The 12,298-nt window shown below is 36.0% G+C and overlaps 1 protein-coding gene across 1 annotated transcript in view; it reads left to right on the top strand.

The window, feature by feature from the left end:
- AQR (aquarius intron-binding spliceosomal factor) overlaps window positions 1-12,298 on the top strand; it is a 100,987-nt gene that overhangs the window by 59,259 nt on the left and 29,430 nt on the right. The window contains exons 21-25 of the mRNA XM_040493369.1: window positions 3,382-3,623; window positions 5,090-5,236; window positions 6,060-6,129; window positions 8,363-8,473; window positions 11,233-11,342. Coding sequence (XP_040349303.1) covers window positions 3,382-3,623; window positions 5,090-5,236; window positions 6,060-6,129; window positions 8,363-8,473; window positions 11,233-11,342 — 680 coding nt within the window. The remainder of the gene's footprint in view (window positions 1-3,381; window positions 3,624-5,089; window positions 5,237-6,059; window positions 6,130-8,362; window positions 8,474-11,232; window positions 11,343-12,298) is intronic.

Genomic DNA, 12,298 nt, shown 5'->3' with positions numbered 1-12,298 from the left:
AGCTGTGTGTAACTAAAAGTAGTACTATGTTTAATTTGAATAACTTCTAAAACGTAAATACATAGATATGAGGTAAAAATGATTCGTTAAGAAAATGATCAACTGCTTTTGATTCTAAACAATTCTTTTAAATTTTTCCGTATAGACTAAATATAAAAACTTAAGAAAATTTATTTACTAAATCTATGTTGTCTTTTGATGAGTGTAGAAACTTAAAATATAAATTAAGCCAGGTCAGACTCCTTCCTTGCTGTTGGTATATTAGATACTCAGTATGGCCAGTATGAGGTAAAGAAACTGCTTGTTTATGTATTTACTGGGAGTTCTTTTTTAAATCAAAAGTAAGTGTACTTCCAAATCACTTTACAAATACAGATGTGATACCTCAGGGCTCTGAATTGCTGTGATAAAACATGTTCATTGTTTACTCATTAGCAGGAAAAGAAAGGTTTAGGGTCTGGAGAGTTTTACTTTCATAACTTAATGGAGACAAGGAATTTTGATAAAAGAAGATTCTTTATTACTGGAAAGTGTATTACAAAACGTTAACATTGAGCGATTTTTAGCATTTGGTAATGCTAGCTTCGGCACAAGTGCCTTTCTTCATTCTCTTCCCCAAAACAGTGCTTCTACGTTATCACTTTATCATCTTTTTTTTTTTCCTTTTCTTATGGTTATAAAAAGAAAACCTCACATATGAAGGAATCTATTCTCCATTTAGCCCTGTTGTTGAAGACGAAACAGTGGAAGTACTCTTGATTTCTTTTGGTCTCCCGCTGCACGTCCAGTCCATCAGTCAGTTTGATTAGCTCACCACCTCCACTGATGCCACGTCGAAGATACCTTCATCTCTCACATCCCTGCTTCCATTCTTGACCGCCCCTCCCCTTACGCTATTCTCCACATAGTGACCGAATGCAAATTATGCCCTGGTACCCCTGTTCAGCTCTTTTTAATGGTTTGCCATCACAGTAGAAAGTTACCGCCACAATCCAAGAGGCCCCTTCATTATCTGTCCTCTGGCCACCTCTCCCAACATCATTTTCTAACACCTGTCTCTGATTCAGTCCATGCCAGCCTCACTGACCTTTTTGCTATTCTTCAATAACCCATACCTTTTTTACATGGTGTTCCCTCTACCAACACAGTCTTCCTCCCAGGGATTTACGTGCTTCGCTCCCTCACTTTGTGTGGGCAGCTCTGCTTAGATGTTACCTCCTGAGGGAGCTTTTTCGGGAAACCCCCACCGAAAGTGGCATCCCCCCTTCTCATCAGTCTTAATCCACTTATCTGTATCTTTCCTCACAGCTTTTATTATACCTGCTGGTTATATATTTGTTATTTATCTGACTTCACCATTAGAATGCAGGTCTATGAGGGCAGGGTCTCTGTTTCTCAGTAATGACCGGATTTCAGTCACTCTACTAAAAATGAAAAAAAGTTCCTTGTGTTCATTCATTTGACTGGTTTATTTAATGCCCACTGTGTGTCTGGCATTGTCCTGAGTTATATGGAGTCAGTAAAGATGAGTAAGACACAGCTTATACTTTTAGAGAGTTTAGATTACCAATAAGGGAAGTTAAAAATACAAACAGATAACTAAGTTGAAGTGTTTAAAGGTACCAAAAGTCATAAGAAGGATGCAGGTAAAAGTGCCATGGAAGTAGCGCCTGCCTGGCTCAGTTGAAAGAGCACGTGACTCTTGATCTCAGGGTCGTGAGTTTGAGCCCCACATTGAGTGTAGAGATTACTAAAAAAAATACAAATAAACTTCAACAACAACCAGAAAGTAACATGGAAGATCAAAAGGCATTCAGGTTCCTATCCAAGAAATGGGCAGTGATTAACTCAACCTGTGTTTGGGAAAGGACGAATGCTCTTTTGGTGTGTTTGGTGTTTTGTTATATACCTGGGCAGCATCGCTTATTTCCTTCTCTCTTTTCCAGTCCATACAGCCTGTTCTGACCTGGATATTTTATTTCTTGCCTGAATAGTTGCACTACATAGCTTACTCTGCCCTACCTTTGTTCTCCTCGTCAGTCACCTATTTTTCATGTGCTTCCGCTGACCATTTCACTCTGCTTCTCAAAACATTTCTGTGACTTTCCATTAATGATGAAATAAACCAAAGCTCCTTCACAGATCCTTTACTTTGAGCTAAATTGAAATGCCACCTTCCTCCATGAAACCTTGCCTAAGGTCAAAAGTCTCCCCTCCATGCATCTCTCACCTACTCGGAACTGTGTTCCCATTGTATTTTGTAATATTCTTTACCATTTGCCATATTCTGCTGTGTTGTGTCATTGCTAAGAACGTATTTTATCTCCCTACTAAAACTTTAATTTTCTTAGAGAGTAGAGCTCTCATTTTGTCCATCATTATGTGAACATACTCATTCATCTGTCCATCCAGTGTTTTTACCCATCTCATGGTCAAATTTCTTAGACCCCTGCTCTCATGGAAATGATATTTCTAGTGGGAATTAGACAGATGACAAACAGATAACTACATACATGAAAAGAGAATTTCAGTTAGTGATTAGTACAAGAAAATAAAACAAGGTGATGTGATGCGAGTGTGATTAACGTATGCCATCCTGTTACTTTGTTATCCTGTTGGAGTATTTAGCATTTATGATATAAAAATGGTTGGTTTGGTTATTTTATTCCTTGAAATTAATAGCCTAGCCTTCTGACTTTCATATGTGAGATAGATCGCTGTGTCAAAATAATTATTGGAAAGTCTAAGAGTTTGCCTTGACCATGTATATATTAACTACTATAATGACTTTTTATTGTAGAATGTTTCTTCCATTTTGAAATTTTGACATTTAATTTTTACCATTTGTTTGTTTTACTTTTTATTTCTTATTTCTTCTAACAGTGTTAATTTTAATATATTTAAATTATGGTATGTTTCACAATTGAGGCATATGTTGATATGCTTCTGGTTGTGTGTTGTCTTAGCACTGAGGAACTATGGAATATAAAGAGGAGAAAGCTCCAGGAGTTTCCAAGAGGAAGCGTCCGCTTTAAGGGTTTGTTCTATAATGTTTTCTTGCTGTTGTATAGTCTTGATCAGATTTTCATTATGTCCAGCAAGAGTCAAGTGGTAAACTCATTTATGACATTCTGTCTAAATGAACTCCTAACGGATAAACTGTTCTCGCTAAGTTTGGTCTTTTGTTTAACTCAGTGTATGGTATCAGCTGAAAATATAGCTGTTGATTCAGTCTAGCCAAGCACCTGTCAGCAGAAAATAGCTTCTTGCCTTGAAACACTCGGGAATTCTGGATTAGTGCAGCCGGCTCTGCATTCCACTGAAGTGCAAATGTTTGGGATGTCTTCTTGACACAACTCTTTTCTCTCCTTTCACTGACAGGCTGTGCTGGAGACCATTCGGAACCTGATGAATACTGATTGCGTGGTACCTGACTGGCTGCATGACATCATTTTAGGTTATGGGGATCCAAGTAGTGCACATTATTCAAAAATGCCCAATCAGATTGCCACTCTTGATTTCAATGATACGTTTCTTTCCATTGACCATTTAAAAAGCAGCTTTCCTGGTCATAATGTCAAAGTAACTGTGGATGACCCAGCTCTGCAGATCCCACCTTTCAGGTAATGTCAGCACTGGATATATTCCTTTCAGGCTTTCGGTAGCCAACCTCAGATAGGCCATCAGACTGCAGCTAACATTTTGACTGTCTTGATTTTGTTTGGGCACTCTACCTTCACCATGTAGTGACAGGGATACATTTATTTTATTTGACTTGTTTCTCATTCTTAGTACAGCAACTATTTTAAGCCCATAATAAAAGTAGCCTCACATCTAGTAAGGGATCAGTAAATGCTTGTTGTCTGAAGAGTATTGTATAAACATATTTATAACATTTGACTGAAGAAACATGGGGCGCCTGGGTGGCTCAGTCAGTTGGGCTTGTGGCTCTTGATTTCAGCTTAGGTCATGATCTCACAGTTCGTGAGATGGAGCCCTGCATCAGGATCTGTGCTGACAGTGCGGAGCCTGCTTTGGATTCTCTCTCTGATTCTCCCCTACTCACACCAGTATGTTCCCTCTTTTTCTCTCCCACTCTCTCTCAAAATAAACAAACATTAAAAAAAATATGTCTTTGCAAATTATGCATAATCTGGTATGTTTCCTAATTAATGGACATACCCATGGGATATTGAACTTTCTTTTGTTTTTTTAGGGAAAAATTGTTTTTCTTTTAAGCTTTCTTACTCACAAAATTTAAATATTCGCAATATAGTTATATGTAATGTTAAAGGGGCTTTGGTTTTCAGTTGTGACTAGAAATGGAACAAAGAACCTGATGCAACTCCTCACTCTTCCCTGAATTCTCTTGTGTGGAAAAGGTGCACACAGAGAATTAGTTTTTTTAGTTTAATTTTAAGGTATTTGTTGATTTCCCCAGGTGCCTAGGGAGAGTCACCTCCTGAGGTATCCCTGACCCCAAGCTAAGAACTCTGCCCCACATGCCCCTCTCCACCCCCAGTCTTCCATGGAAAGCTAAAGCTTTTACTTTGAGATTGAAAGTATTAACCCTTACTGGTATATCTGCCTTAAAGGCTTGATATTCCACAGTGTTATAACAGGGCTCCAACTTGTCTGTCTAGTTTTCTCTATTGTATCCATTCTGGCAAAACTGGCCACTGGTACTTAAACCTGTATATAGTCTTACTTCTTCCTAGACTAGCTTCTCTCCCATGTTTATATGTCTAAGCTCTTTGAAACTCATCTTTGATGCCATCCCTCCCATGAAGTCTTTTCTGATTTAAGGAGGGACAATGTGTAAAGCACTTACAGTGCATGGACATAAGTATGTAAATGCTGCTTCTTTGATTCTCCCTTGATCAGCTGACTTTTTCTTATCTGAACTCCATGAACACACATTTTAGTGCTTGTATGTCTGCTCTTTTCAGAATGTGTGTACAGATAGTGAGTTCCGTTAAGCCATAAGTGTTTCTTTCTGATCTGATTATCCTCCATACAATGTCATGCACAAGGTAGGTGCTTGGTAAATTGTTAATTGTAAAAATGAACAAACATTTTGGTCTTGTAGGATAACCTTTCCAGTAAGGAGTGGAAAAGGAAAGAAAAGGAAAGATACAGATGGTGAAGATGAAGACTCCGAAGAGGCAAAAACCTTAATTGTTGAACCTCATGTCATTCCCAATAGGGGCCCTTATCCTTATAACCAACCCAAACGGTAATTTTACTATCTATGTTAATTGTAATAATGAATAATAGTTTGCTATTTTGTATTAATAATGTTTAAAAGTTTACTTATCCTTTAAAAATCCCAGGAAACTTAGGTTTCTGGACCCTCTTTCCTTGTATTCTGTCAGCTAGATAGCTCAGACATTTTTGGCCGTTCTGTAGTCATATTTCCAAAAGAAACATTTTCAGGTCCTATGAACAATAAGTGTTAGAGGGCTACCTTAATTTGAGCACAGCGTTCTTACTTCATGAGCATGTGCTATATGTAGCAGCTACCCTCATGCATGTTTGCCATGACTATTAAACTGGCATTATATTTGGTATTACATTGGGAATTGGAACTTTGACATTCCAAGTGAGATATTGGTTGGGCTAAGTGTATTGAAAAATAACTGTAGTCTTTTCTTTCTGTAAGATTCACTCAGTTTTAGTTGGTCTGTAGAGGGGTAGGAGTGAAGGAAATCATTTAGAAGAGACTGGTTCAGTCATGTAAGATGTAAAAGTACGAGATTTGCTATCCAACATTGTGCTTGTAGTTAACGATACTGTAGTATGCAGTTAAAATTTGTTAAGAGAGTAGATCTGTTATTATTTTTTTTTCTTTACCACATACATGCACACCCACCTACCCACCCTACCCCCCTCCAACACACACACTCACTCACTTGAAGGGCTGGGGTGAGGAAAAGAAGGGATTGTGAGAACAGGGGCATATATAGAGCAGACGTTTGGACTTCTAGTTATTGTCTAATTTTTACTAAATGTTGTTCATCTGTATTTTTAACCAACTTTTTATTTACTCTTATTTGTAGTAATACAATTCAGTTCACTCACACACAGATAGAGGCCATCCGTGCTGGAATGCAGCCTGGGCTAACTATGGTAAGAAAGGCATTGTTCCACATGTTTTTACGTGGATTCGGATAAGATAAGCATCAAATGTGTAGACTGTATTTGAAGCACAAAAACACAACTGAATTTAAGTGTTCATAAGTAATTGTGGCATTGTTTGCATATGGACATTTTGCCTTGTACTTATTTCAGTGTTCATAAATAAAGTTTTATTGGAATATAGCTATGCCTGTTTGGTTACGTATTGCCTCTGTCCAGCTTTGTGCTGTAACGGCAGAGTTTAAATACTTGCAGCAGAGATTGTATGGCCTACAAAGCCTGAAATGTTTACCTGCTGGCCCTTTACAGAAGAAGCCTACTGACAACTGATTTAAAACTATCTTTAATTTCCAAGTATTTAGAGATTTTCCTGTTATGTTCCACTTACTAATTTCTGTTCTGAGTCCTTTATGGTCAGAGAAAATATGTTGTGTGATTTCTATTTTTTGTTTTTTTAATTTGCTCACGTTTGTTTTGTGGCCCAGGATATGATCTGTCTTGGTGAATATTTCACGTGCACTTGAAATGAGTGTTTATTCTATTGTTTTGGGGGGCAGTGTCCTATATATGTCAGATTCATTTGATTCAGTATTTCTCTGTACTTACTGATATTCCACCTACTATTTCTGTTGATTACTGAAAGAGAATTATTGAAGTCTCCAACTACAATTACATATTTATCCATTTCTCCTTTCAATTCTTTCAGTTTTTGCTTCATGTTTTTTAAAGCTCTATGGATAGGTACATATACATTCAAGGTTATCATATCTTCTTGGTGAATTGATGCATTTCTTATTATGTAATGTCTTTCTTAATCACTGATAATTTTTTTTGTCCTGAAATATACTTTGATATTAATATAGCAACTTCAGTTTTTTGATTAGTGTTAACATGATACACCTTTTCTCATATTTTATTTCTAACCTACATATTATATTTGAAGTGAGTTTCTTGTAAACAGCATGTAGTTGGGCTATGTTATTTTCTTCATTCTGATAGTCTCTGTGTTTTAATCAGTGTGTTTGGACCATTTACATTAAATGTAGTTGATATGTTTGGATTTAGACCTACCACTTTATTATTTATTTTATTTCCTTTGTTTTGTGTTCCTGTTCCTCTTTTTTTTTTTTTAACTTTCTTTTGGGTTAGATAGTTTTAGTGTTTCGTTTTAATTTATCTATTGTGTTCTTTTGTATCACTTACACAGATTTTTCTTAGTGGCTGGTCTAGAGAATTACAATGTAAATACTTAGTTTTTCACAGTCTACTTAGAATCAGTATTTTGTCTCTTAAGTTGAATAGAGGATCTTTACCTCCATGTAGGTCCCTTTCCCTTTTCCCTTTTATGTCAGAGTTGTTATGTGTATTACGCGTACATACGTTGAAAATACCGTCAGGCAATGTTAGAAAAGCAAACATATTTTAAAAATTCTAGAGAAAAATGAATAGGCTGTTATAAATTTGCTGTTTATCCTTCATTCCTGATATTTTTAAGTTTTCTCTGATGTCACTTCCTTTCGGTCTGAAAAACTCTTACCACTTTTAAGAGCAGGTCTGCTAGCAATGAATTATCTTTGTTTTTCTTCATGTGAGAATGTCTTTCATCCTCATTCTTTAAAGATATTTTCACTTGGACCTAGAATCTGGAGTTCTTCAAAATGTTATTCCACTTCCTTCTGGCTTCTGCAGTTTGTGAGAGAAACCCATAGTCATTTGAAACATCCTTTTGCTATACATAAATACATCAGTTTTTTCTGGTTGCTATTAAGAATTTTTCTTCAGTTTTCAGCTATTTAATTATGATGTGTCTGGGCTTGGATTTCTTCAGAATTATTCTCTTTGGAGTTTGCTGAGCTTCCTGAATCTGTAGATTTTGGTCTTTTGCCAGATTTGAGAAGTTTTCAGCCACTGTTTCTTCATATATTTTTTCTGTACTATATATTTTTTACTCTTATTCTAAGACTTAAGTGACATAAATGTAGACCTTTTAGTATTGTGCCATAGATTCATGAGGCTCTGTTTCTTTATTTGTTTTCAGTCTTTTCTTTTGCTTATTTTTTAGGTTGGGTGATTTCTATTGTTGTTTCAGATTCACTGACTCTCTTGTCCATTCTGTTACTAAACTCAACTGGCAGTTTTTTAAATTTCTCTTTCAGTTTTAGAATGTCTGTTTTCTAACAGTATGATAGCTTAGTAGTTTGCTGTGTTTTCATCTCCTGTTTAGGTTGTGGGTCCACCAGGTACTGGAAAAACAGATGTGGCAGTCCAGATCATATCCAACATCTACCATAATTTCCCAGAGCAGAGGACTTTGATTGTTACTCATTCTAATCAGGTAAGTGTGTATGTGTCCCTGAGCACACGCGTAGATACGATGGATGGTAGAGGAGGTAAAGAAGGAGTGGGGGGATGAATGAAGGCACAATGGAGATTCCTACTTGTATGATAACCCAATCATAGGGACAACAGTACTGAAATAGTGTTTCCTATTGAGTAACTCTTGGATTGTTACTGGTCGTGACCAGATTATATGAGGAAAATATAAAAACAATCTTTTATTTCTAATAAAGAGGGTCAAAATGTGGGAAGCTAAGAAGAATACTTGGATATATGGTCAAACATTTGGATTAAATTAAGCTGCCTCTGCCCCACACGCCTCCCTTCCCCCCAGTCTTCCATGCAAAGCTAAAGCTTTTACTTTGAGATTAAAAGCATTAATAACCCTTACTGGTAACATTTTTCATCCTTTAGCAGAATGAATATTACCAAAAGACTAAGGCTTAAATGTATCAACACTAGATGAAGTTTTATATCATTATGAAGTCTACATATAAATATCTGTATTACATGGAAGGACTATTTTATGTTGTAGATTCAATACATAAGGCATTTATAAACTGTTAATGTAATAAAAACAAACTTTTTTCACATAAATACTGTCTGAAAAATGATCTTTACATCTGTGTGTGTGCTGTGGTAGTTTTTTTTAAATCTCAGTGTCACAGAAATGAGTAAGACACCTAGCCTTTACTAGCTTTTCTGTAAAACGTAACAGGAAGCTCTCAGAGCATCATAAAACGTGCAGTATAGTCTAACCTCTAAAGGTACTTATGGTTCTCTAAAGGGTGATTTCAGTTGACCACTTCTTTAAGAGTTGGTCTACAAAGAAGCACTGGATTTTTAGAATGCTAAATGTCACTTACTCTATTATTTGTCAACTTTTAGTCTATAGGTTTTTAAAATTAATGCTATCCAATTCATTCACTTGTTTTTATATCTTTGAAGTTTGTAAGTAATGGTGACATTATTGTACAGTATATTAAAATTGTGCAGGGGAGAAAGCTGACTGAAGCTTAATAAAAGAAACAAATTATGTAATTACAAATTATGTATGCCGTTTTTCTTCTATTTAATGAAATTTAGTCTGTAATAATCTTACCTCTTTCCAGACTCAGAATGAATAAAGAATAATTCATGTGTTGTTGTTTTAACAGTATTTTTAGTAAGTTTTGTCATAACCTGATAATGACTTTCTGTAGACTCTTCTACTCATGATTGACTTGTATAGTACAATTATAGAGAAGGTTGTTTTATAGATGTAGCCAAAGACTTCATTGTTTGCTAATGATCTTTGATAATCATATCATCCTTGATATCAGTTGTTGATTTGTTGCTTTTCATTTGTCAGATCTTCATCTGCATACTTAATGCAAGCAGTTCTTCAGTATTACTTTAATTCATAATGAGATCTTGCAGGGTTTTTTGAGTGCAGTGTGATAGTATTTTTTGTTCTCTAAATCTTTGTGGTTTCTGAGTTTGGCTAGTTAGTGATGAATGCTATGTGGTCTGATCCATTGGATCTCAGGTTTTGGATGGAGAGCATCAAGAGTTTGAATATTGGGGAATTTTTTTTCTGAAAATTTATGTTCATTTCTTCAATCTGAGCTCTAATTGTTAGAGTTTTGATAGCAAAAGATATCTGTATTTACATTATGAAACTGGATGTTGGCTTATGGGTAGGGTTAGAGTGATGGTAAATTAAGAAAGACATTTGGCTGAGTTTTAAATGATGTCTTTCTTAATGTATCTTTCCATACTATGAAACTTGCCTGTCTACAAAATGTTGTAACTGTAGATGTTCAGGTAATTGATACTAAGATTCGAGGGAACCCTAAACGCGACTATTTTATAGGTAGAAAGGAGTGCTTCTAGATGGCCTCCATCAGCATAGTTTGCAATTAATGAGTGCTCTGTTCATTGTTGTGTAGAGAACTTCAGACCTTTGGCCTAAGATTTGAATGATGCAATTTACCTTCCCCTTATGTGGTCCTCTTGACATATTCTCTCTACACACTCACTGCCTGAGAGTCCTTTTCCAGCTGCAAAAATGTTTCAGTTTTCTACAACCCATGGATATTCCATGGAGTGAAATCTTGGTGTGTTTATTAATTATTTCAGTAATTGTTACTATTTGGGGAGAATAGAAACTGATCCATAGTTTTTCTTTCTTTCATAAATTAGTGGAAGCAGAGATTTAGTGGTTAGATGGTTTTTATGGTTTTCAGTCATTCACTTGGCCAAGTATGTGTAGGCAGCAATATCAGAAATCAAGAAAAATGCTATTTTGTTTACATTGTAAGTAACCTAATACAAGATTTGTTTTCTTCTGTGTTTTGAATTTGATTCTTATCTGACTAGGCAGTGTTCATTCTTTTCTGTCCTTCTAAATGTTGGTTTTTGTTACTTTTATAATTTTTTTTAATGTTTATTTATTTTTGAGAGAGACAGAGACAGAATGTGAGTTGGTTGGGGCAGAGAGAGAGGGAGGCACAGAATCTGAAGCAGGCTCCAGGATCCGAGCTGTCAGCACAGAGCCTGACGCGGGGCTCGAACGCACGAGCTGTGAGATCGTAGCCTGAGCCGAAGTCGGACGCTCAACCGACTGAGCCACCCAGGCACCCCTGGTTTTTGTTACTTTTAAAGGAGGCTGACAGTTCATTAAAATTCACTGTCCACCCCCTGGTTTTTGTTACTTTTAAAGGAGGCTGACAGTTCATTAAAATTCACTGTCATCCTTTTTGTTTTATTCTCCAGGCCTTGAACCAGTTGTTTGAGAAGATCATGGCTCTAGACATTGATGAGCGCCACCTGCTGCGTCTTGGTCATGGAGAAGAAGAGCTGGAGACAGAGAAGGATTTCAGCAGGTGAGCAGATGGGGATGAGTTTTGAAATGGTACACAAAACAATTTTTAGTCTTCCCTTCCTCTTCTTTATTGAAGAAACGTGAGGGGACAAGAGCCATGAATAATCAAACTTAATTCTGAAAGATTCTAGCATAACTACTTATAGTTGACCTAAACATCATCATCTCCTTCATCTCCAGTTCTGTTTGTTTATGCCATTTTTTCCCTGAAGAGTACAGTTATTTCAGTAAAGAGAGTTATCTTATTCATCTTTTTAAAATTGCAGATTGCCATTTGTTCTCTGTTTATTGAGGTCATTTTTAATGTTGCCAACTCAAACTGTACAAGTTTCCGTGATTCCTTTTCACATTTCATTCAGACATTTAATTTGCATATATTTTAGGCACCAATTAAGAAGTTGGTTCTTTAATGAAACACAATCGGAGATTAATGATAGTATAAGCTTTGAGGTTTTAAGTATTATCACAGGTACTTAATTGCCATTTAGCTAGACTTTATGTTTAACATTACATATTACATAGTAAAATTTTACAAATCGAAATTTCTCCTACTGTTAGTATTTTAGATTTCCCCTTCAAAGTTTGTTTATAATAGCTCATTTCATTTATATTGAAATGCATTTTTAAAGCATGATTTCAGACAATAGTCATAACAAACAGCTGCACATATTTAATACAGCCTTTGGCTATTGAACATGACCTTTGACTAAATTGATCATAGACATCAAAAGAGCTAAAGGAGTGTTAAATTATTATGTTGCATCTATTTTGAGTTCTTGTATTACAGAGCTCACCAAACATTTGTTAGCTTCTAAAAAGTCATAGGGCAAAGAACAACAAACACTAAGTTATATTTGGGGCTCTAGATTCTTAATTTTGGATTAGCCAAAGTTACTTCTCTGAATTCTTGCCATGGATATTTCCTCATATTAAACTTACAGAAGTGGGCTAGACTGT

The sequence above is a fragment of the Herpailurus yagouaroundi genome, unplaced genomic scaffold (assembly GCF_014898765.1).
Source record: "Herpailurus yagouaroundi ecotype Mexico unplaced genomic scaffold, PumYag 184, whole genome shotgun sequence".
Lineage (NCBI taxonomy): Eukaryota > Metazoa > Chordata > Mammalia > Carnivora > Felidae > Herpailurus > Herpailurus yagouaroundi.
Note: the sequence above shows the minus strand (reverse complement) of the source record. Positions and strands in the feature narration are given on the sequence as shown.